This window comes from Sphaerodactylus townsendi, linkage group LG03, assembly GCF_021028975.2.
Source record: "Sphaerodactylus townsendi isolate TG3544 linkage group LG03, MPM_Stown_v2.3, whole genome shotgun sequence".
Lineage (NCBI taxonomy): Eukaryota > Metazoa > Chordata > Lepidosauria > Squamata > Sphaerodactylidae > Sphaerodactylus > Sphaerodactylus townsendi.
The window spans coordinates 87,276,544-87,303,254 of NC_059427.1; the positions used below are offsets into that span (position 1 = coordinate 87,276,544).

At 41.3% G+C, this 26,711-nt stretch overlaps 1 protein-coding gene across 1 annotated transcript in view; it reads right to left on the minus strand.

The window, feature by feature from the left end:
• Positions 1 to 401: 401 nt before the first annotated feature.
• Positions 402 to 26,711, minus strand: part of PCBD2 (pterin-4 alpha-carbinolamine dehydratase 2) — a 51,339-nt gene continuing 25,029 nt past the window's right edge. Inside the window, exons 3-4 of the mRNA XM_048490350.1 lie at positions 2,505 to 2,585; positions 402 to 742 (exon numbers count right to left, since the gene is read on the minus strand). Coding sequence (XP_048346307.1) covers positions 647 to 742; positions 2,505 to 2,585 — 177 coding nt within the window. The 3' untranslated portion in view covers positions 402 to 646. The remainder of the gene's footprint in view (positions 743 to 2,504; positions 2,586 to 26,711) is intronic.

Consider the following 26,711-nt stretch of genomic DNA (forward strand, 5'->3'; position numbering starts at 1 on the left):
CGAAAACCGAAGTTCCACTGTAATACTTTTGAGGTGTTTGGGGGTTTGTCTAGAGTGGCATACATTCATGCACAAGTTAGTAGCAGCATTTCTTTAAGGGTGAAGGGTCAGTTGGGCTCCAAAATTCCTTTCTTTTGTGAATTGGAGTCTGAAGTAGGAAGAGTCTGGCTACCATTGTCAGAATATGTCCTAACCCATGTTAAACACAGGAAATCAGTAAGATTAACTTTGGCTGGATTATGCACCTCCTTCTTGATAACAATAAATTATTATGACTTTTGGGTATACATGTAATAATACTGACTCAAGTATAAAGGCTAAGTTCACAGTTCTTAGTTACCTGGGATAGGGGAAGTCAAGTTAAGCTGCTGGCACTGCATAGGAACAGATGGTGGAAGGGGTTCATGATACCATAGTCTTCTTTATTTTACATGCCTAAGAAATGTCTCTGAACTCAGACTTCTCAGACTTCAGTCTCAAGATCTATCTACAGCAGACTGGCATATACTAGGTATAGCCCTGAAGGAAGAGGGTAATTTAGGGCTCAAAATCACAGCAACAGAGAAGAAAAATGTCTCATATAATGCAAAGAATATGATGCACTTTAAAAGAAATGCAGTTCCATGATGATTTCAACACCTCATTGTTAGACAGATGCAACAGCTTTGTCAATAAACTGAGCCAGCTTGACATCTCGTTTCGTCAGCCCACCGCAGTCATGGGAAATGAGAGTTATCTGGACCTGTGAACAAGGGAGAAGAAAGGACATTATAATTCATCAGCCCATGTACTTTCTGTAGACTGTCCAGATCCAGATTCAGTTTGAAATGTTCTCTCACGTAATTTGGTTTGTATATTTACAAACTGATTTTTAAAAAGACCTTGCTGCTGATTGTATTTGGAATGGCACAGCTATTTCAAATAAAAGTCATCACATAACACAGCTGTCAGGTGAGCAGCCTTGAGAGAATTTGGAGGCTAACCAACAAGAGCTGCAGTATAGAACCTGGAACCATTTAGGTTTGGGATTCTTGTGCTTCTTCCAGAAAGAGGTGTCCAATTAATTAACTCATTTGTTAAAAACAGTTTCAGAAGAAAATCAAATCACATTGCCAAGTTAGGCAACTCAAACCAGCATCCTAAAGGTAAAAAAAACTGGCAATACTTTGCGAATCATTTCCAAAGGGAAAAAACAAACACTGGTTACGATGAAACAGCCTGCAAGGGATTGTTTATATTTGTTCACTGTGGAATATTGTGTGCTACTTTATGAAATGTTCCCGTTTAGCCAGAAAGCAGAGGTTAAGTGATGGGTGGAATAAAATCTTTAAGTCTAGATGATCTTTGTCCATCTCTGAGATAATATTTAAACTGCCAGAAATAGCTCAAATGTGCTTATTTTGCCTGCCCGCTTTCCAGTACTACTGAATATAAATTTCAATGCAAACATAGCAGTTTGTTATTATCAGAAAGTATGTTGTATATATGTGGCCATACAAGCCACCCTTAGATTTGGTTTAAGATGTCTCATAAATATTTAGCTGAAAATAAACATTTCTCACGATGAAATGTGAAAGGGTTAGAAAACAGTATTCATAATGCACACATCATGAGGCTCTCTTCATTAAAAGTCTGAGGTTCTTCCTTTTGTATTTCATTTCAGGGTGTTTTCTCACAAATCTTTTCCTCATCCATAAGTTGTTTCAAGGGGGTTGAGGTTTATTTGCTTTCTGACTCTTGTTTCAGAAACAGAAATTGAGAGGTATGTTTTGATACTCTGATTGCTAAGATTCCCAAATTCTTCTTTGAAATGTTTTCCCATTTTTAAAATAATATTTGGGAAGTGGTTCTTGAAACAGTTGACCAATAGCATACCCGTTAAATACCTTACTTTTCTGAACTTTCTTTTAAGCAGGACTCTAACGTAGACCATTTTTGCAGACTTTTAAAAGTGAGACTTTGCTCAAGGTGTACAGACACATCCTATTATATCACTGGTGAACAAGATTTGGCATTGGTTTGAACACGTGAGTTGTATGGATGACCAGAAGCAACAGTGGAACAAAAGAACGTGGGTACCTGGCACAGTAAGCAATGCCTCTCTTAAGCTATGTTCACCTGTTTAGAACTATTGCTCATCTTCAGCCTCCAGTACTTTGTATGCTTTCACAAAACCTTGTCCAATGAATATTTTTTTTATAAAAAGAAGTTAACCACCAACCCTCTACAGTATTTCTCACACATTCATCCATTTTCTCACAGGGATAAGTTTGTCCCACTATTGCAGAAGGCAGATGGGAGTTTTCAAAGCTTCTTGTGTGTGAAGGCAGCACATTTTCAAAAAGTTAAAACAAACATGGGATATGTCAGGACCACTACATTCTGAATTCACATTTCCTTTTTCTTTTAAAAAGATACCTGATTTTCAAAATCACTGGCACAGTCAGCAGCCAGAATGTCCCAATTGTCAATGAAAACTGCTAAAGTACAGCTCAGCTCCTTACCTTATTGTACACGTTAAACCACTCAGGGTGATGATTCATCTTTTCAGCCTGCAGCGCAATTCGAGTCATAAAGCCAAAAGCCTGTATTAGAAATATGATGTTAAAAAGCTTCTACCTATGTAACTTCGTGACAATTTATGGGGCTACTCAATGAGAAATCCAAAAGAATAAAGAGGGACTGCAACAATTACTCAGCTGTGCCAGAATAGTCGTTTGATGGAATGTACAATTTTAGATGCTCATAAATGTGTATCTCCGAATAAATCAAATCCTTGTAAAAATAATGGGATAAAGAAAAGTGGTCAGTAATTTAGGATGATGCTATTGTTCAATATTCATAAGATATTTTCTGGTCCAACAATGAGAGCTCAGCACTTTATGTTGTTCAGTAACAAGAATCTCCAAAATACATTTCAAATGTTTAAAATGCTTCACATATATCAAACAGTAATCCTTACAAAAGTTCTTCAAGGTAGGTCAGTGTCGCCCTTTACTTTAAATGGGACAGGGAGTAACAGAGCACTGCCATTTAGTTTGCGGTCACAGCAGATGTAAAAGTAGATCAAGACATTTTCCAATAGAAAACTCAATCTCAGCTGCTCTGGTTCATGCTATGCAAACAAGATCTTTACTGTTTACATATATACATAGAATATCAGGCATCAACACTCCATGCACATATTGCAATTCTGTAACTGGACTTCCAATGCCAAAGCCAAATCCTTGCACAAGATCAACAACTTAATTCAAATATTACTTTTTAAAGACATGAGTCCATCATGCATTGAATATTTTTTCTGCAGTAGATGCCCTTAAACAAAAAAACTTACTTAAGCATAAAGCAAGCTGAAAGTTTTCACATTGTGAAAGAGTCTTCATACACATGTTCTCCTCTACCACATAAATTTCCAGCAATTTTTAGAACAGCACAATAGTTAATAATTGCTTCTCCGTCACATTTTGAAAGTATTGGTTACTGGATGAAGTATGACTTTGCAACCCCCAATCTGCTGAATGCAGTCAAGAGAATCAGACCACATTATTCCAACAAAAATTGTCATTTAAAAAATCATCAAACTATCAGTGATTGAAAAGATGATGGTGTTGACTCCAGTATCAAGAACTGTTTCTGTAAGTTTCTTTCTTTGCTTAAAAGCCTGGTCTTATGTACATTTATGTGGAAGTAAGCCCCATGTAGCCCTCTGGCTCTGGATCCCAAGTAGGTTATATAGGATTGCAGCATTGATTTCATTTGCAACTATTCTTCCAAATTTTGTAAAAAGAAAAAATGAAATGTGTAACAATGATATACAAGGCATTTGTAGTCAGCCTCACATTTATATATCTATTGATAGTTTTATACCATGCATTTATCTAAACATATTTTAAATTTTTTAGAGTACTCACTACCTTAACATAAGTTTTTTAAAACTAAAATGTCCCATGGTTTCAATTTTCTGTGCTCATTTTTGCAAGTAAATGCTATTTAATGCATTCTACTTATTTATGAAAAAAATGTGTAGAACTGAGCTGTAGCTCACCCAAATAATATAAGCCATAATGTACTTGTATACCATAGCTATTCTGGCTGAAGGTTAGGGAAAAAATTTAATCCTCCATGAATCAAGCAATATCTATAACTTCAGACAAAAAGAGAGAGCAAAAACAAAGGTTCAAAGCAAATTTTCTTCTTTTCCTCCAAACATCCTTGCACACTGTTGTGCTATTTTGGTCAGACTTCAAAATATAATATATATAATATAATTTTTTTGGCAAATAAGTAGGGATCAGCACATATAGCTCAAAAATAGCACTATTATCTCTCCAAACAAAAAGCCAAAAGTTTCACTTATCAACTGATTATTTTACTTCAGATATATTTCTGTAATGATTTACAGTAAAACCTCCATTTCACACATTTTTTTGCAATTGAGGCTGTTCACAACTTTGAAATATTTTATAACTCATACAGGATCCCACAATTTAGTTATAGCTGAGCTCTGGCCTCAGTTGGGGATGTGTGCTCAAGCTGAAAATATACATGAAAAATTATATTCGGCTCCTGCAAATACATCCAGGAGTTTTCAGGATACTGAAAAAATTGATCTCAAAAAATTCCATAAATATTTGGGATTAACTAGAAATATCAGCAGTCAGCATTTACAGGCTCTCAGGACTGATTTTTCCTGCCTCCCCACTTTTACACGTGTTTCTGTGTTTTTGTATAGCAGCTAGACAGGATTTTGTACAGCAGCTACTCTGCAATTTGGGTGCCAGTAACTTAAAAAGCACTCCCATCCCCCCTGGAAAGAATCCCCATAGGGAATAATGGAGCCAAAAATATGAGGAAAAAACACACCCACAGATCTGAATACCATCCCAATATCATACCATACTGATATTTTTTGACTCCCATATATCCAGATCTGAAAAATACTATTTTTGATCCACAACTCTAGAGCCTGCACAAGCATCTCTTCTGTCAAGCTTTATAATGAATGATTACTTAACCATTCCTTACTTGCTTAGATAATTTAGAGGTACAAAATTATCAGCAATCTCAAAGAGTCTCTGAAGATGCCAGCCACAGATGCAGGCAAAACATCAAGAGAAAAGCCCGGAAACCCCACAACACTCCAGTGATTCCAGCCGTGAAAGCCTTTGACAATCTTGAAGAGCCTCTTCCTTGGCCATTCATTGTGACATCCAATGAAGTTCTACCACAGATATCTTGTCCCTGTTTCTTGCATTTCTCATTTCAACCTCAAGGAAATGGGGATAGAGTCAAAAATAATATGTTGAAGCCCTAATTTAAGACATATCTCTATGTTCATGAAAACACCACAGTGGGAACTAGATACCAACATAGCTGTCAGGATTACAACTGATCAATTAGCCTGGACAAACTGTCCATGCAACTGTTGAAACAAGATGATTCATGAACACTCATCCTAGAATAAATTTGGTTAGTCTTGGAAGTGCTACTCCTGCTTAATTTTGCTACAACTACACTACCATAGCTACTCCTTTAGAATAACCCTGGTTGTGAAAATTAAAATCTGAATATAAAAATACTTTTCTTCCCCACTGTCTCAAAGGTAGCCAAAGTCATCACCAAGAACTAACATAGGCAAAAACAAATAGAATAAGTATAGTTCAGGAAAAATTAATTGCACTCATCACATTTATTTCAGTGGGTCTGAGAATACATTATTTCCTTTGGAATGTGCCTCACATCCACAATGCTCAGATCCTAAGAGAAAGGAGGATTAGCACACATTTCAATGCTTTAAACTAAGGTTTCAGAATTGAAGGATTCCCTACAAACAGACATGACAGTTACATACAGTTTGCTTATTCTGCTGCTCATGGAAGCTAGGTGAAAGTAGCAGTCAGCCGGAAGTTGAGTAAAATTCTGCTTTGCCCTGGCTATTGTCGGAAATGAAGGAAAAAGGGACAAAGAAAGTTTTCCTCAAAACATGACTAGATGCTTTATATGCTCTACTTCCTATGTTGTTACACATAGTTTAGGATAAATCATCTGAGAATAAATGGGAGTTTGTAGCCAGTCAGTGACAATTGTTCCACTACTACTACAAGATCTAAGGTGTTGAATTCTGGGAACACTGCACATGGTCAAAAAAAAGTTAAGCATGCTTAATCCCATAAAAAGGTATATTATGGCTCATCTTATTATCAAGAACTAATTTAGACAACATCACAGCATTCAAGGACTTGGGTTTTGAAGTCAATCTCCACTAATATAAGGAATTTCATTCAGTGGGACAGAACTTCCTTATAGCACAGCCCAAAATGTTTCCAAAAAATACTGCTCCCAGGTACAGGGGACTCTTAGTAACAGTTGCCAACTTGGGGTCAGTAGCAGGAGGCAAGAAATTCTCCCATTAATAGATGTTATTTGTAAGATTCAAGTCAAAAGATACAGGACACAGTTGGAAAATATAGAGGATACAGGACACAGCCTTTTCTGCTTGTCCAGATGGACATCCCTTTTTCTAATATCATTCATGGTCCTCATTTGGATACGGCGTGTGCATCTGTTTTTTATGTCGCCTTGTATGTTTTCCCGTGCCATCTCTTGTACTCTATTTTTAATATATTTTAATATTATTTATTGTATTGTTTTTATATGCTTTTATTTGTGAGCCATCCTGAGTCCTTCAGGAGACTGGTGGGATAAAAATGCACTAAATAAATAAAAGAGAACAATAAGTTAAGTACAGCTGGATCTTATGAGCCCCTTCATGGGAGGTCTCCTGGGAACCCTTGGTAAGTTCCCTTGGGTTCCAAGCTGATAGAAAAATCAATTTTTAAATTATCAATATTTTGTGTGTAGAACAAATATCTATATAGTGTAAAACACTGTTCAAATCAGGTTTATCTATATATTTAAAATCAAGCATCTTGCTTACAGTTCATTTTAGGTCTGCACAGCCATCTTCCTATTACATATAGGTTCCAACTTGAAAATGAGGTCTGCTGAAGTAATTTTACCAGAGCAATCTCCATTAAGTCCTATAAATACTTCCCTTGCTAATTAAATGAAATTAGAACTTTATTGTTTATAGATCACCTTTTGTATCTGTAGGCCTGTAACTTTCCTTTTATAAAATACAATTGGCAGTAGAGGGAAAGGCTATTTAGGATTGATTATATATGAAAACAGTATTACATAATCAGTTTGGACATTTCTTCACGTCTTGAAACATGATCAGTAATTGGGTGTAATTGGTGATCAAGGAAACTATCTGGTGATCAATTAAAGTAATTACCAGATTCCGGCAACACAACCAATCTTAATTTGAGCTGGAGTCTGCACTTCTTCAACTTTAATTTAAAATAATGAATATTATTAAGCAGTCTGTGAGCCAAGATCATGGCCAAGCATATGTGATATGGCGGTAGTGTCAGATTAGTTTTGGTGAGTTTTGTTTACTAGAAAGCCAAACACTTCATGTTAGAAAGCGTTTTGTTTATTCTGAAAAAAATTCCACCATGACCTTGACCTTTATACCGGCATTGCAAATACTCAAGTTTACCACAGTGAGAATATTTCACCATCCTAATGCACAAAGGGATTTTTTAACAACCATTTATCAGCATTTAAAAGCAACTCCGTGGAAAACAGAAATTACCACCCAGTTCCCAAGCAAATCAGTCCATTTAGGGGTTTCTCTCCTTGTCCCGAAGATCAAAAGTTAAAAAGACAAATAAAGCCCAGATGAGACTTCTTAACACTCAGATGAAAACAAAGCCAAGACAGACACAGCTGAACAACCTTAACTGTGTTCATCTCAAGCCATGGGACAAAGAGAAAAAAGAATACAGACTGTGCAAGCCCCACAACATCCTTGAAAGAACAAAAATGACATAAAAATGATGCGACTACTGATTTCTACTTGAATGTGACCCTCAACACCAGCAATTACTAAGAGGGAGAAAGTGCTGGAGCCAGGATTCCAGCTCCCCATCCACACAATGCACACAGGTTAAGAGGAAAGAGGGAGAAACTTATCACTCTTAGCAAGTATGGCTCCATGGAAAGCACCATCACATATGTTCAGATATGACTGTTCCATGCAGAATATGATGTTTTGAGATTACCTTGAAAATCTCACTGATCTCTCAAGTGCTACTGGGTTACAATCTAGCTGTTCTATAGATCAATATGGTCATCCTCAGAAACTATTATAAAGTAGTTTCTTTAAAAACTCACAAATATCAAAATACTTTAAAAACTGTGCCACATTTGTAGTAAATTCTCATCAGTCAAAATATATCTTTTCAATAGATCGGCAAAGACGTGACCTGAATAATTTACTTCTCTGAACAGAGTGAAAAAAGTTAAACTGCATTTACATTCTAGATGGCAACTTCTCCAACATCCCTGCTTTGGGAAAATAACTCTATATATTTATCGAATAGTCAAGGGCTGGCCCTGGGTAAAACAGAAGTGAATTTTTTCAGCACAGCTACAATTAAGGGTTTCAAAAACCCAGAACTCCCAGGTTTGAAGATTCTATAAAAACTAATTTGGTGGACACTAAGAGGACACCGTGTTTACCCTAACAGAGGTCACTCTTCTAAGGCTGAAGCAGCCAAGCTGTTAGGTGCAGTGCTTACCCATCACAGTGCAACAGAGGACCTGCCCTGAGTAAGTCTCAAGCTAGAGGGAATGTGAAGGTCACACCCCTGGGCTCTGACCAAGGATTTTAGGATGGGGAACCAAGGATGCCTGCTCCAATTATGATGGTCCAAGCACTCGTAATGCGAATGGCCGACAGGAAGGCCCCTTGTTATATCACCCACTGCCAGATTAGGGTAAGTGTGAAGGCTACCTGTTGGAAAGTGGGGCAGCTTTGATACTGCTGCAAAACATTAGAATAAGGTAACTTGTACGGCTGACTAGAAAAGGAATGGCAGGGGGAAATATCTCTGCTTGTTATTTTGGAATAGGGGTGTGATACTTAAATATTTCAACACGGATGTCTCCGTCTGGAGACTGCAGAGCCAAAAGTATGCCTAGCAACATTAATTAACTGGTTGCTGAAGTCAAACCCCTTCAGCAATCAGTGGTGAGAGTCATTTTTATCAGCCAACAGCTTGGTCAGAGGAGATGACCTCCTTTTTAGAAGAATGGTCTTTTAACAATTGTTCACTAGTCTTCTTCTTACGACTCTTCTTTTGAGGGGGCTCCAAATCAGCCCATGTTGAAGAAAGGCTTGAAGGTCAAATGAAAAGGGACAGAAATGGATGCTGGGAAACGAGCCCTTTTCCATTTGCTCTGAAGCGCCCGAAGGAACCAGAGATTTTTCATACAGAGCAGGAGGCTGGTGAACAAGCCTTCTTCTCTCCTTGCTCTGAAGCACCTGAAGGAGCCAAAAACTTTCCATATGGGCCGGAGGCTGGCTATCATGCGCCAGCCCCTGGGAGACGAGGAACCAGACATAGAGTTTGAATATGGATCAGGAACTGACTCCTCAAGAGGAAATGCATGGAACAGAACCAGCTGCAAGCCGTTACTTGCCAGCCCAGGCAGAGTGAGAAACAGAGGCATATGCGCAATGGGAAGAGCCATCAGCAGCCTCAGATGAGCTAAGTCACAAGCCAGCTGCACAAAAAAGGCAAATGCAGAGACAGTAGCTAAGCAGTAAAAGAAGTGCCCACATTGCAGCTCTATATGGCAGAAGGTTCTGTGAGTTGGAAACATTAGCATCATAGAAGGAATGAGACTTTGTAGGGTTCTGACCTCAATAGTAAGGGGGATAAGCCTTGTCTTGAGCTTGGCTCTGTCTGGATGCAATGAATGTGTTTCACAGGAAAGCTCCTCACACTTGGTTTTCTGCCTGGTTTCTCTGAACCATGGTTCCTAGTCTGCCTGCCTGAACTCCTGGACTACTTGGTTTTGGACTGCCTGACCACGCCTGTGCCAGCCATGACTTCGGACCACCTGACAATGCCTGTTCCAGCCTTGACCTTGGACTACCTGACCAAGCTTGTGCTTGTTGCCCGCCTTGACTTCAGATTGCCTGACATGCCATAACTGATGCCTGCCAGCAGCACACAGGCAAATGAGCCCTCTTCTCTTCTTGGTATGAAGTGCCTAAAGGAGCCATACACTTTTCATACAAGACTTCAGGCCCTATCCTGCCCAGCCTTCAGTGTGTGAGAGAGAGAGGCACAGGCCTTGTCAAAGAAGTCAAAGTTGGAAACAATAGAGGAACTCCTTATGACTATCAGTGTCAGCCACTTTCAGAGCACAAGTCACACACTTTTTGAAAAGGAACGAGTCCTTCTTAACTTCCATAGTGGAAGAGAAAGACTCACAATTTTGAAGAAAAAATATATCACAGAGCCTGAGGCCTGATGTGAGGTGAAGAATAAACAGAGCTGAAGAAAGAGCTTCTTGAAAAGAGCAGAGCCCTTCTCAGCTTCTGCTGTGGAAGAGAAAGGCTCACAATTTTGAAGAAAAAATACCCCACAGGGTCTGAGGCCTGGCGTGAGGTGAAGAATCAGCAGAGGTGAAGCAAGAACTTCTTTCTTCAGTGGCAGCGAAAGAAGAACTGAAGGAATACTATTTCTCCCCCTCCCATCACAATACCATTTGGGCAGGAATCTTCCCTCCCAAGGGGAGGGGGAGTGAGTGCTCTTCAGAGCTGCAGAGGAAACAGAAAGCTTCTAAATCTTTCCATGGCAAGCCTGTGCATGTGCAGTCTCAATGTGGGGCTGCACAGAATACTCATGAAGATGAAGTGTGGTTATAAAATGTTTTAATGAAGCCTGCTTTCTTATGAGTTTCACAAACAGAAATTAGGTTAAAAGATTATGTTTTTGTGTCTTTTGTGCAAAATGCTGAGCTTTGGAGAAATGGCAGAGTCTCTTGGCTATTCAACTGTTCATTCTTTTATATTTCTTATGCAATGCTTGCCAACTTTTAGTTTACAAGTAATTTATTAAAGTAATAAAAGAAGATATGTTGGGCTAACATGTTCTTACAACTGTTACTAACAAAGGAGGAATTATTCAAAAAGAGCTGCAAGGCTTAGCAACGCAAACTATTTTATTTATTGTCAAGGCTTAGGTCTAACAATCCTTCAAACATTCAGTAGTGGGCAGGGAAAAGCAAGTTCCAAATCCACCAACCCCGATATTTCCAATAGGTGAACATTCTGCCTGAGTCTGCATTAATTGTGGTAATGTAAAGTGGCTTCCCCAATACTATAATTATTATAGTACACTGAAGTAATTAATAATTTGTCTAAATGTCTACATTTTTATATGTTTCTTTATAGATAATTACTGTTGCATACCATAATCTATTATTCAGTTTTGCGAACCATATGTATACTGTTGATTTCAGTTTCTCTGGAAAGGCAGGAAAATAAGGTTGTGCTAAATGTAGACAGCAATATACATCATATCATTTTCTTGTGCTCATAATGCCTGCTGCAATTCATTTTACACAGGAGGAGAAAAAAGTTAAGTTGAAATCAATAAAATATGATTCAGGGATGGCACCTGCAAAGCAGAGATTTCCCATTGTGCATCCACCTGTGATGCAACTGTAGGGGCATTTCCAACAACCACAGAGGAACCACCCAGGGAGAGTCTCCACTTTTTCATCCCTACCTTCCCATCCCTCCCATGCCATTGGTGTGTTTTTTAAATTGTTCTATTGCTATAGGGTTTTAACACAATAATGATATAGAAACAACTACTTTTTTTGCAAAGCTGACAAAAAATTCACTTGTGGAAGAGGCTGGAATAGGGATGGGGAATCATGCTGATGCAGGAAAGGAGGTTCAAAAATCCACACCTGCCCGTCCGCACAGTGATGATCTTCCCAGAAAACACAGAAGAGAAGGGGAAGTACAGAAGGTGGACAACTGTACCATGCTGTGTAAAAGCTAAAATTCTATGCAGAAACAGCCTAAGTGAATTGATATAAATCTTTTATGACATTTTGATTGAAGTTTACTATATTTCTGGTTGTTGGTAGCCACCTTCATGGTGACGCTAAAGAGCATAGGGCACAAATATTTTACATAACAAAATACTAAACCACATGTTTTTTCACCAATAGAACTCATAAAGTTTCAGAGTGTCTATTTAAATACTAAAATGTATTGGATTAAAAGAGTGACAGCGTGGTGTAGTGGATAGGGTGTCAGATTAGTACCTGGGAAATCAAATCCCACTCACACCAGAGAAACTTTCTGGGTGACCTTGCGCCAGTCACATACTCTCAACCCGAACTCTGGCTAGTATTTGGCTAAGAGACCTCCAAAGAATACCAGGGTCATGACAGGGAGGGAGACAATGGCAAACCACCTCCAAATTTGTCCCTTGCCTTGAAAACCCTACAGAGTCACTACAAGTTATCTATGACTTGATAGCAAAAAAGGAGGAAAGGGTGAAAACCCTCCCAGCAACTTTCTCCAATCTTTCTTATCTCAATGAGACCAAAAGTTTGGTCTTCCAAACTCTGGAAGCTGTGGCTGGAAGCGAGTAGGGCATTGCTAATTTGCCCTTCCAGTGGGTGTTAAGTGCCACTTACACCAGCCAAGAGGGCAAACACATTGGTGTGAACCCATGCCACATCCTATGGCCATTCTGTCCCCACTCCCATGTGGACTGGCCTGCCAGTGGCTCTTTCCTTGGAAGAAAGACTGCTTAGGTTGCAGGAAGATTACTTGGAGGATGGTTGCATTCACCCCACCACTTTCTTATACAAATCATTAAGTTATAGAAAACACTGTTAGAAGTTGCAGTGATGACCACAAATTCAGATGGCTTTTAAAAGAAACTAGGCCTATTCTTCATTGAAATGTTTATCAATGACTATTGAGCACAATGGCTAATGCAATCTGTAGTTTCATAGGCAGAGAATTTCTGAACACTAGCTGCTGGATAGCACCACAAAAGGAAAGCTTCGGTCTCTTTGCTTTCTTATAGACTCTTCAGAGTATATATCTGACCACTAAGGGATGGTATATATGAATCTTTGGCTTGATTCAGCAGGACTCTTTTTATGTATTTTTAAAAAGTTTAGTTAGATTATTTCTTTCACTGGTATCAGATCAAGAATGCGGAGGAAAATGATACAAAAAGAACAGACCTTGATGTAGGTTTAAATTACCTACTCATGCTTAAATTATAGTTATTAGCTTCTCTTTTTACTTCTCAGATTACCTGTACTGAGCCATCTAGGTATTTAGGAATGCACAAAAATTTGACATTGGATGTTTTACCATATTCGGAGATCCACACCATATGTTTTTGCTAGCAACACAGAAGAGAAACAGCGAGAAAGACCACATGACAAGCATTATTGATAGCATCTGGCAAGCAAGACATGAGGAAGTATGACAGAAAACCATTTTAAGTGCATTGAAAGCAATGGTAATTGGGGGCAGAATCTATATTCAGGATAAAATATGGATTTTTCTAAGAGCGGTTAAACTTTGGGGCAAGTGGAATGAAAGACTCTGTGTTGTACTGCAATGAATTAGGAGAGTAAATAATATAGCAGAGTGGCAAGTGAGTTATTTTGTAGAACTTTTACTGGATAACAGATGAAGTTACACTAACTATAAGAACAGCAAATTCTATCTATGCTGTTTTCTTCCTCTCTCTTTGGGAATTTGTACATAAGTTTTTGTTCCAAATGGCTTCAAGTGTTTTAAGCTTGGTTTCTGCTTATGCCATTATTTCAAAAGGAGTCATTCCAATAGGTTTGTATTGTATGGTGTTCTGTTATAGTGATATACAGCTGTATTGACAGCTTCTGCTCAACAGGTGTCAAGTAGTCATGGCTGCATTAATAAACATGCAGTTTCAAGTATTGTACAATTAAAGCATTCTGCTAAACCATTTTAAGGAGGTCAGTATATTACTGATCTTGCATGCTGCATACCTTCTTGTTCCAGAAATTTTGGAATTCAGCTGCAACAAAAGCCTTGAACTTATTCAATACTTGATCTTTTGATTTAAGAACATACACATGGGCAAATCTGCTTGCTGCATCTATAAAAGTCAACATGTATTTGTTTCCACCAACAGAAGGTGCTGGAGGTTCAATTAGGTCTGAGTGTATTTTTGTTAGTGATTCCTTCTTTCCTGTTCCTTCTTGCCCTTAATAATGAGCAATGCATTTGACCTTAATGCATATTTCACAGTGTCCAGTACTTTTGTTGCATTCTATTAGTTTTAAATCACAGTTTTGTACAAGGTTTCTCACTGGCCTAATTTTATATGCCAACCATAAACACAAGTTGAATGAGAGCAATCTTCCTTTTTATGTGATAAATGGCTCTCTCACCACTTTCAATGGTTTCAATCTTTTCAGCTTTGAACTCCATATCAAGTTTTGGATTGTAAATGCAACATATTTCTCTATTACAATCTTGTTTCCACCATTCCACAATCCAGGCACTAATACTAAAATTCCACTAGCATCAGGTGCATACAGTGTCTATTAGTTCATGCCACACTTCTCTCCCATAGAACTCAAAACATCAATTATCATAGTACCTTTGCCCTATACTTTCAGTGGTTTACCACCAGCTTGCAAAAGTTTCTCTTCTTCACTTGCTTTCAATTCAATAAAATATTTTCATTGTTGCAAATGTGAGGAAAAGATCAGAGTCCAAAGAAATAAATTCATTTTACTGTTGCAGTCATTTGTAATCACATATGCACATCTTTTCTTTGTTTGCCCTTTTTCTTTAATTGAAGTGATATTCTCTTTTTCTTTACCTTTACAGCTAAAGTTTTATTAATACCACCTCTTCTATAAGCATTATTTGATTCTTCCCCTCTGCATCTCCCAACTGATTTTGTTCATGACAATATTTAGCTACGTGTCCCCTTCTTCTACAGTTAAAGCAAATTACTTTACTGGCATAATCCAGTCTAAGCACAGAGAAATAATTCATTACATTTGATACTTTCCTTTCTGCATCTGTATCTCTTACATAATTCAGAACATAATTCAGATCCAGTGACGCTCTAGCCTTAAGCACAGACACTTGATTTTCAAAATTTTCAGGCAAAGACACCAGGATTACAGAAATCATACTGTTATCCTCCAAAACTTTTCCTGCTGCCCTGATTCGCATAACCATATCAACAATCCATTTTAAATACTCTTTCAAATTGCCCCCTTCTTTCATTCTTGCAATGTAGAACTTCCTTTTAAGAAGTCTTATTTTATTAACTAATTTTCCACAGTACTTTTCTTCTAAGCCTTTCCAAAGATCACAAGCAGCTCATAATAAGGACTCTCCTCATGCCTTATTGTTGAAGCCAGGAGATAGCATGCTTTGAAATAACCAATTTTAAACAGTTCCAACTCACTGAGGCCCCTTCCGCACACACAAAATAATGCGTTTTCAAACCACTTTCACAGCTGTTTGCAAGTGGATTTTGCTATTCCGCACAGCTTCAAAGAGCACTGAAAGCAGTTTGAAAGTGCATTATTCTGCATGTGCAGAATGAGCCTGAGATTTTGGGCTATCTTTTGCTCAGTCACATGGGAGAGATACTGAATAGCAAGAGCATGCTTCATATGAAATTGCCAGATTAAAAAAAAATTGCTTGTCCAACTGAGGGAGTGCAAGTAGAGAGGGACTGCTTGCCAGGGCAAATTAGTTTTCGGTTTGTACTGCACTCAAGTTTGCTGAAACAGTTGTCACTGGGTTAGAGACGCTGACTGAGGCTTCTTCATCCAACATCTTGCTTCTTTAGGAGTTTTCTCTATATAAACAACTCACTTTACGAATGAAGCAGGCACTTGTACAATCCTAACAGTCTGACATTCCAACAGCTACAGAAATGTCATATATACCATCTAGAATGATGAAAATCAAATATATGTTTTGTTTTTAATTTAAAAGTTCAACTCTACTTGATTATTTAAGCACACAGCTCCAAAGGCTTGATACATTAGAATCAATGTGCTTGGGATAGAGCATCCCAATGACTACATCTTTCTTTAAGCAGAAAAACCATTGAAAATGTTTTGGATTATGGTGTGCCTTAGTTTTTGATAAGCTGTTGCTTGCTTTTTGAACATGCTTGTTCTGTACCATAGTCCTCAATCCTTCAAAAGCCATGCTTCAAAGTTGATTGTGAAAAAGTGTGTGTGTATATATATAGAAAGAAATCTAACACTACACTTTTAAATAAGTATGCCTCATAATTATCCTCTCAAGTCCACACCTTCTTATCTTGAACTTCAAATTTAGATTTAGTTTTTTTTAATTAGTTATCAGAAGAATACATTAGAATGCTACTTGGCTGCTGATATCCTCTTTGTCTTGATGACTAAAGAAAGGTTAGACATTGGGGTTCAGCTCAGAACCCATATACCCTTCCAAGAATGTTAGAAAAAATCTAAAAGTATGCAGAAAAGGCTTCACCATTTTCACTAGAACTGTAAGCTACTCAAAGTTTGCAACACTTGTTTACAATTATGCTGGTGAAGAAACTAGCTAGCCAGCTCTTTATCAAACATTTTGACAGCAAAAGCACAAACACTGATCTATTTTAAGTAGTTTGCCACTCTATGTAATCTTCTAAAAGCCATTCTAGCCTTTGATATTTAGAATGTTTACCCTTTATATGTTATTCAACAATGTTTTACATATTAAGAAACAATGTGAACAAAACTCTACAATAGAACAAATTCTTTAACAACTGTCCTGCCAAAATGCTGTGATTTTCCTATAAAAATTATTCCAATTTGTTGATCTTACATTGGATGAAACATACTGTAACAATCTTCATAATTTATGTCCTGTTGGGACACCATGATTTAAAGTAACATAATACAGACCAGCACCACTGCTAATCTAAACCACCTGACTAGATAAACAACAGTTTCCCCTTCTCTCTTCACTGAGGGTATTTCTGTTTATTGTCATATCGTTTGCTAATTTTCAGGACGTGAAGAATAAATGCAGTCAAGTCAAACTGTGGCTAAGAAGAATGGTCTATTACACAGCGGAATATTTTCACATATAGGTATGAATATTGCATCAAGAGTTTCAGGAGAAGGAAGGCAATACTGGTATAAATATTTACATGTAACAACAATCAATCACTGTGAAGTAAAAATTAGTTTAAATCAGTACAATTTGATGCTGGCATCAATTTAGAAGCTACATTTTCAAAACATACCAAAACAGCATCACTACTAAAAGAATATGTTTAAACATACTACATGTCAAGTCCAGAGGGGAGCTAAGGAGCAATGGAAATGGTCACAAAACAGGTTGAAATGCACTTTTGATACAGTGGCAACATCACATAGCTTTTGTAATCTGTTTTAATTGTCAGTTGCTAATGGATTTTTTGTGTCATTTCAGAAACATCAGTTTCACCTCCTGGCTGCTAATGTTTTTTATTTACCTTTTCAAACAAAGCTACTTGTGTCCCATTTGCAAAGCTGAGCTTTTTTTGTTTTGTTTTCAGGTGTTCTTTGCACTTCTGAATAGCTGCACGGTGGTGGTTGAAATGTCTGCAGCGCTTCAGATGCTTGCTGAATTCTGGCAGCATAGCACTGAATTGTTATATTGGTCTACCACTGTAACACAAAAGTTAGAACATTTTTTAAAAAGCTGAATTAGAACACTCTGCAAAGCGAGGGAGCAACATGGTCTGATGAGGACAGAACTCTTCAGGAACAGCTCCTAAATGGATTTTAAGATGCTGCCTGAAACCTCCATCCTCATGTCGCTTTACATGGAATCAGGCCAGAAACAGATAATAACCGGTTCAAAATGGCAATATGAAAGGAGCCAGTGTGGTTTGACATAAGTAGCTGTGCAAATAAATATACCTTATATACTATGGCAGCAGAGAGAACAAAGATTAAACATTTGGTACACCTTTTTTTTTATATTCCAAATGTTTTCCATGCTGGAATTCCACACAGGAACCTTCGATATTAGATTACAAAATGTATTTCTAAGATAACTGCTGTAACAATTTATCTAAAATCAATAACAAATAACAAAACTGGAGCTTAAAATTACAAGTATAAAAAATGCTGCTGAAACTAGACAAACTTAAAGCCAGGATCCAGCAACCTCAAAACAATTTTAATTCAAATTTGTTTTTCCTTAAATAGCATCCCCAACGCTATACAATTCAAAATCTTAACTTGAAAGGAATTTCAGAAAGTCTGTAATATGGCATGAAGGTCAGCTTTTTGGTGGCAGGAAGTAAAGCACCATGGTACCCACGGCATGCACAATCCGTGGTTGATCATAAAGTTTCTGTATCTTGGTCCATGTTTTCCCAAACCCCAAGTATTATGGCATAGAGACTCAAATAGAAATCAGGTTAAACAAGTAGAATATCTATTGTCTTGCGATAGGCAGCCTCTTCCACACTGGAGGCATCGGGCCACAATACTGCCCTGCCACTCCATAGAGGCTCTCTGGCGGCTTGGGGAGGCTCAAAAAGCAGACAAGCCTCCCACTGCCAAGAAGTCTCTATGGACCACAATGGACTTACACCAGCCAAAAGCCTGGCTCAAGTACAAACTGCAGCACATCGGCATTACACCAGCAAAGGCCAGGAGGGAGCTAACTCCTCCCCTGGCCATGCCCCCAAGTCTGCTACGCCAGCAACAGGGGCCCCTGGGATGCTGGCACTGCATTCAGTGCAGCGTTCCAGCACCCCCCAGGGTGAGTAGAGGTGACTGAATACTGGCAGGATCACCCCTCCACTAGGGTTAGTGCCTCAGGGAAGGCTACTCGGGATTTACCCCCTCCTTTTGGATGGGGCTCTAAAACATAGAATAAAGACCACTTTATATTGTCAATATATTTTAAAAATACATACATTTATTCAGTATAATAGTCAGCTTTGAAAGCATTCCACAGGTTCACATGAATGCTTTGAAACTATGCTGTCCTTTTTTATTGATAGAATTTTTATAGAAACTACTCAACACGCAAGAAGAAAAGGGAGAGAGAGACTTGAAGGGTACCATATCTGAACACAGAAGAAATAACACTTACTAGCTGATACTCATCTACCATTTCCTCTTACATATGTTATTTACATAACTTTGTGCACAAAAACAAAAAAAATGAGCATTTCACTTGTATTTGCATTAGGAAATGTGCCTATGTCATGGGGAAAGATGTGTTCTTGTTGTAAATAAAACTGACTTTTAGCACTTAATGAAAACATCCCAGGTGAGTTCTTCCTCATGAAAATCACGCATCAACAAAGACACTGTTAGAGCAGGGGTCCCCACAAGTTTTGAGCCCGGGGCAAAGTGGAATTCTGACAGAGTGTGGCAGGCACCAACATATTATTTTCAAAAAATCTGCATTGACATAGATTACCTTCAGTCACACAGTGAAGATCCTTGTGTTGAGGTGGTAGCTGCTGTCAAAGTAATGTTTTTAAAAACCTGCACAGCCAATTAGATTTCCAAAGGCTAATAGGAAGCCTTACTGGGCTGCCCACTTTTTACAAAATAGTTGGTATGTCTCAGGAAAGGTGTTGGCAGGCAATACAGTGGGAACTCCTATGTTAGGCGGATTCCACATGGGCCAGAAACAGCAGTGTGAAAGTGGTGTGAAAACAGTGTAAACCCTTTTACACCGATTTAAACCATCTTACACCGTTTTCACACCGCTGTTTTTGGCCCATGCAGAATCTGCCTTAGAGTAATCAATAATGTTAAATAGTCTTTAGACAATTGTTGGTAATATTTCTCTAAATCAAAAGTACTGGAAGAACTGCTATACTAAATCTATACATGTATTTATAAACTGCTTGTTCTGTGACTTCTTCTCAATTGAACATTCCGTACACCGTGAAGCAATTATTTCATCCAGGTCACACCTGAACACATTAGTGTTATGATTGCAACTGCCCCACAAAAACCAGTGTGATGTAATTGTTAGTTTTGGACTTGGATTTGAGAGACTCAGGTTCTAATCACCACTCTGCTGTGGAGACTCGCTGGGTGATCTTTGGCCAGTTACACATTCTCAGCCTAACTTACTACATAGTGTTTTTGTTAGGATAAAATAGAACAATGATATGTTGCTTTTGAATCCCACTGTACAGAAAGATGGTGTATAAAATGAAGTAAAAATACATGATTCCAATACACATTTTCTTGCAGACAGAACTCACTGAAAACTACTATATTGCTATGAAGAGCATTTACATATTACATGTAATATAATTACACAAAAAAGCACCATCTCAAGGAGGCATTTGTTAGACAGTGATTTTGCCCCAAATTGAATCAGCTTCTGCTATGTGAGAATCTTTTTCTGGCAAAGGAATATTCTCACCTAGCAGAAGGTAGTTTTTGGATCCAACCCATTATAAATCAGGTTTTGTCTAGCAGAAGCACATGTTACAAGGAAGTGTAGCCAAAGAATGTTTTATATTATCTAATGAAAACCTAGGCAGGAATGAAATCTGCCCACTGGTAATCCTTCAAGGTCCTTTTCTGTATTTGCCAGTTATTATCTTAAGAACATAAAACAATTACTATACAGCTACTAATGGATAAAGACAAACAACCACATCATCAGATATAATGATTACCATCAATCCAGCGCTTCATGAACTTTATCAACACTGTAAGTACATTACAAAATACAAGATACAAGAAAAGCAATTCTGATTATGTGGCTTACCCAAGTTCATAATGCTAACAATTTTTTTCAACCTTAATACATTTTATTTGAAGCCTATGGAAAATTACTACCAGATTAACAAGCATAAACTAGAACTCCAGTGAACTCCAACAAGAACTCTGACCAAGATAGAATAATGGACACAAACCCCATTATGCTCAAATCAGATTGTACATGTGCAAATTTACACTTTTGATGCATCCTACATCAGGCTACCAATGTGCAGCCTCAGAATTCAAAGGCTTTCACAAAGCTGCCTTTCCTGGCCTTTTGTCTATTACACACCTTTTTATCTTGCCCGTTCTTAAAGGAACTCAGGATGGCATACATCAGTCTCCCCTCCTACATTTTACCTCATAACAAGCTGTGAATCGATTAGGTGGAAAGAGAGCAATTATACTTTTTTCAGCATAAAGATGAGAGCTTGACTGAAGATCAATCTGTGGCATCTTCTTGACCCTTATTCATAGTTGAGTGCTCCACAGGGTTCTAGTCCCGGTGAGTGCCACCAAGGCTTGGTGTTTGGGGAGTTGGAGGGGGCTTGAGGGTGGCAAAAGCAATGGCAGCAGATAAGCAGCTGGGCAGGTAGTGGGAACAAGCATCGTGGAGGGCAGGGGTGGCAAAAGCAGGGGTCAGCATTGCTGGGGCCCTGGGTTATGCAAGGCTTCTTCTGTTGCCCCACATGTCTCCATAACAAACTACCTTGGACAGCCTGGGGTTTTCCCGGACAGCCTGAGACCTGCCAGAGCTGGGCGGTGTGGTCTTGGGGTTTTTCTGGATGCTCTGGGGCCTGGGGTTTTCCTGGATGCTCTGAGGGCCGATAGAGGTGGGCTGTGCTGCTCTAGGTGGTTCAGGGCCTCCCCAGCCATCCTGAAGACCTCTGGAGTGAGGTGATGTGGCCCTGGGGAGTTCCCTGCCACACCAGGAGCTGTTGTGGCAACACATTGCAGTGTTGGGCGCCTCAGGGTTTTCTTGGCTCCTCCGTGAGCCACCAGGTTGACGCATTGAGGCCTTGGATGGCTAAGGGCTCTCCCAGTTGCTCTGGGAACCATTGGGAAGCAGCTATGTGAGTTGTGGGGCCCTGGGCTGGCAAAAACAGCGGCAGGCAGGGTGGCAAAAATCAGCAGTTTTGTGTTCAGGGAGAGGGTGGGAGAACTACCTTTGGCACAGCAGACGCATGCTATTTCCTGCCACACCACTACGACTGCACTCTCATCTTTATGCTGAAAAAAGTATCGCCCAGGGTCAGCTTTGTGGTGGAACAGGTATTTGAATGGGTCTCCCAGCTCCAAGTCCAATACCGTAACTACTCTGTCCAGATTCCTGGGACGACATCAAGTATACATTTCCACTAATCTGAAAGTGGGGGGGAAGGAGATTTTTATTTTTCATTTTTAATGGGGGGGGATATCCAGGATTGAGGGGGAGGGTTTGAAATATATAAATATTTGTTTTCTTTAAAGGCCTGAATGTATTTCATTGTTTTAACAGCATAAAATGGATGATTTAAAACTAGCATATACATTGCACAGTTGGGCATGTTTATGACATGTAAAGTATAGATATCTTAGTTCTCTACCAACAAAATTACAAATGCACCCAAGACTCAAAAGAGAGATAAACTGCTGCTTCCTCTGCTGCTTTAGCATATGTGTCTTAACTTTGCCAAATGAGGAAGAACAAAGATAAAATAGTGAAAATAGAAAATGCAGTCACAACTCACTTTCACAGATTGAAAATTCCTGTGCTATAGTGGCAGCTACTGCCAAAGCATGGTTTTTAAAAATATGCACAGTCAATCAACTCACCAATGGCCAATGAGCTTTGCTGGTGGAAGTCCACCTGGCCCTGTCCACTTTCTACTTGGAATGTACAACATTGGGAACTGTAGTCGAGCCAGCGGTCAAGTAGAGAGCGAACTGAGAGGCCCGGAGATAACATCTGGTGGGAGGGTCGCCAGCAGCGGGGAGACCAGGGTCCGTGTTCATGAATCTCCCGTCTGCCCGGTTCCTGGCACCTTTTATTATTACTCTATGGTGTAGGAGGGAGGACTAGGGGAGTTCGGAGGCGGGAGGTGGGGGAGATCATCCAGGTGATGCATGATCTCATCTAGCTACGTCGCGAGGAGAGCGTCACAGCGTCTGAGCCTAATCCTCACCTGGGGGGCAAGATCGGCCCATTCCCTGCGCCCAGTGATTGAGCCAGACAGTTCACGACCTGCTGACTCATGGGGGATGAGAGTGGGAGTGCGATGCAACCCGGCAAAGACCCATGGAGTCCGTTAGTGCACCAACGTTCCTACTAAGCACTGCGAATTGGCAGTGCCTACATCTCCTCGCACACATTTTAGAAAGCGGGGGGGGCGAAATACTAAGGAATTTAAAGGGGCGCTTGTCTCCTCCAAATTAAGTATGGTCAAGCTGACCAAGCTGCTTATGCAACATTAGAACTTGGTTGGGGGTAGGGAAATCACGAGGGTTTCCTACACGCGTTACAGGCAATATTAGACACGCATTAGACGAAACAAGATCCGATAACAAGGCATACAATTGAAACCAGTACAGAGCTGTACAATAGCACTCAACCATCCTCCCGGCCAGCCAGCCAGAGGGCTGACCACCAATGGGAGCAAAACATCTTACTTCAGATTAGATACAACTTCTTGCAGCTCGCTTTCATGTGGATCAACTGGGAATTATCAGAAGATTAAAACAACACATGTGGCGTACATTCTCCCACAGCAGGTACAGCAAGCAACGATAATCAATAGCCTGGCAGGGTGTCTAGGGAGTGCAGCTTGGCCCAGGAAGTTCCTGCTGCTTTCCGGAGGCCCAGGGCATCCCAGGCCCAGTGGAGAGTAGAAGTTGATGGACTTAGCAAGAACACAGGCCAACCCAGCCAATAGATCTGCTGTGTAGGGAAGCCGAGTCCGGGGACCCCCCACTGGGAAGTTCACGAGAGCCGAACTCCAGCTTTGGAAGGCTGACCCATCACTCGACAGGAGGAGGTGAAAGGCAGGGCAGGCTGGTGGCGTCAGACTCCCGAGGTGGAACCTAGGGTGGGACAATGGTAGAGGCGACTGAGGCAACAAAAGAGTTCCGGCAGGAATTGGCTGAGGGATGGTCGCGTCCTCTCCCGCGGGTCCAAGAACCAGCCCCTGGGGGAGCAGGATGTTTCGAACAGGGGGAATGTCCTCTCCATGTGTGGTACGCAGTTCCAACTGGCGAGCCGGCCGAGCGGGCCAGGTGGTTCCCCGTTCGGCTTCGCGCCAGTGATGCGAGGCGCGGAAGGTGTTGGACTTCGTGGTTAGCGACCGTCTTGAGTGACAGCAAAGGGAAAGGCGCCAGCCGAGAGTTTAGACGGGTCCCAGTGGCTCATAAAATTACCCTGATGGATGGGAGTATTCGCAGGGGGCTCAGCCCAGACTCCGCCAGGAAGTCTCAGGCGCTTGGAGGCGGGGAGCAGGCAGGAGCTTGGAGCTCCCGACTCGGTACTGGCAGGCAGAAAGATGAGAGCGTTGGCAGCGGCAGCAAACTGCTCCCAGATGTTGGTCTGAGTGGCTTCGTCAGGGGTGGCCGATCGCCATCGACAGGAGGCAACAGAGCAGACAAGGATGAGTGGTTACTGAGTTGGTGATGTCCCTCAAAGAAGAGGCCCAGCACAGAGGTTCTCGGGTGTCTCGGGGTGGTCTTGCTGGCGCCCCAGCAGCGCTAGGAGGAGCCTGGCTGGTGGTAGCCTTGGCCCGTCTCCCAAATTCATCCCGGGTCTTTGGGCGTTGGCGTAGCGTTCCTGCTCCGAGATCGCTGGGGCGGGATCCCTCTAGAGATGCGTTCATCTGGGGATGGGGTTAGTTTCCTCCTGGCCATTCATGGGTGGAGCCTGTAAATGGCGGGCTCGGAGTCCACGGGGAACCTGTAGGAAGAGGGACTAGAAACATACCCCCCTTTCCCAGGTTACGGGGGGGCGGGTCCCGCTCCAGGCTCAGTTCTAAATGGTTGGGAGATTGGATAGAGTTAGTGTTTATATTTACAGTATGGGAAGGAAGAGGCTTGTTTTGCAGCCTGTGAAGGTTGCACAATGCAACCCTCCTGGGGGGGCAGCCTACACTCCTCTTTCTTTGGATTGTTTGACAGGGAGGGCAGGAGGTAGGCGGCCTAGTGGGAATTAGCTTCAAGCGTCATCAAGTGCGTCAAGAAGCGAGGGTCCGAGCCTCGAGAGGAGGAACAGAAATGGAAGTCCTATAGAGGGGGATTGTGGGTATACATGTAATCCAGCACAAAGGGGGGCTTTGGAAGCACCTTTCGGGGGGGATGGGTGCATCCGGGGAGAATGAAGCAATCAGTAGATTAGGCAAATTCCTTGCACACACACAAGGAGAAAGGAAGGGGGGTTTTTCTTTTGCAGGAGTTGCACTTACGTGACAGTGGCCAATACAGGAGCTGGATGGTGCTAAAATTTTTGTAGTCCGAATTATCTTGGGGGGGGATTGCCGCCCTTGAGACCGCTCCTTAAGAGGCGGTTTCGGCTAGCGCTCTAACCTAACGTGGTACTGATAAAGTTACTTGAGCTGGGCAGCTCATAACTTAAAGCGGGTTTAAGGTATTAAGCGGCATAATGGCAGCCTTTTAAACTAGAGGCCTGTCACAGCAGTGCTGCAGTATCAGAATGAGCCCAGATTTTAATCCAGGAGGGAGCCAGTCAGCCAATTAGCCCTCCCGCCTTTACTGAGTGAAACAGAAGGGGAAAGGGGGGGGAGGGAGAAACAGATTTCCTGTGGTAGGGAGGCAACCGAGAGGGAGACACATTTGATTGGAATCAATGATCCGTGGCGGCTTTACCCATCCCAGACCAGAGTCGTTTAACCTGACTCCTTGAGGTCTCTTCCCAGAGATTGACGCGGATGTCTAGAGCGATGCGTGGACTGTGAGCTGCATTTCGAGTCCCTGGGCTATTGACGTGGCCAGGCGGATACTCCGTCTAGCGGTTGTCTCCCCACCCAGATGTGCGGGCAAACCTACCGGTCGGCCACTGGTGGCGGAGCCCTTCGGCTGCTCTGATGACGGTAACATCAGCGCCGGGGTCCACCAGGCCCTTGAACTTACATCCTTCTATGGCGAGCTCTCAGATATGGGCCGGGGGCTCGATGAAGCGTCTCCACCTTCTGCGGCCCAGGTGGTAGAGCTGCGCCATGTTGGCTGCTGGGGGGCTGCGTATTGCCCCAGCACAGTAGGGTGACAGCCCGGGCAGCGTCTGGGGCAAGAGAGAATCAGCTAGTGCCAGCTGGCTCAGCCCGGGCAGCTGTAGGATGTTTGTCCAGACCTGGAGGTTGGAGGTGGTGACTCCCGCAGACGATAGACAGTCCCCTGCTCAAGCGGCAGAGAGGCCTTTAGCAGCACTGCTTAATTGTCCCGGTAGGGATGGGCTGCGTCATACTGGGTTGAAACCAAGAACCACCGTGGGGAACTTAAAGGAGGCAGGCTGGCCTTGTAGGCCCGAGATGCCACGAGAGGGTGGTTTGGCAGGGCCTTGGCACAGAGTTTGCTCTAGTACTCTCACTCCTTGGTGCAGAATCCGAAACCTCAAGCCAGAGATTTCAACAAGGCAATCAATCCTCAAGTCAGAAGCTCCTCTAACGTGGGACACAGGTTTTAGGTAGCCTTCCTCCTGGGGGGACCCTCCCTCCTCCCGGGGTTATAGGCCCCCGCCGGGCTGCCTACACTCCTTGAGTGTGGGTCTGCATGATTAAAAGCAGTCATCCTGAGTTAAAATCTCCCTTGATTGGAAGTGCTGCAGCGAGGGAGGCTAACAGTGAAGCGGAGGATCAATGTCCTTGAAGCTTAAGCATGTCAAGCCAGTTCAGGATTTTTGCCTAGGCCCGTTGCCCTCGCGGCCTCCATGGAAGCGTTCTCCTTTCTTTGAGCATGGGAGCTGGCACTGGGCCTCCTTGCTATCTACCACCTCTTGGCTTCCCTGGAGCCTGTTCACAAATTCAGCATAGGGCTCT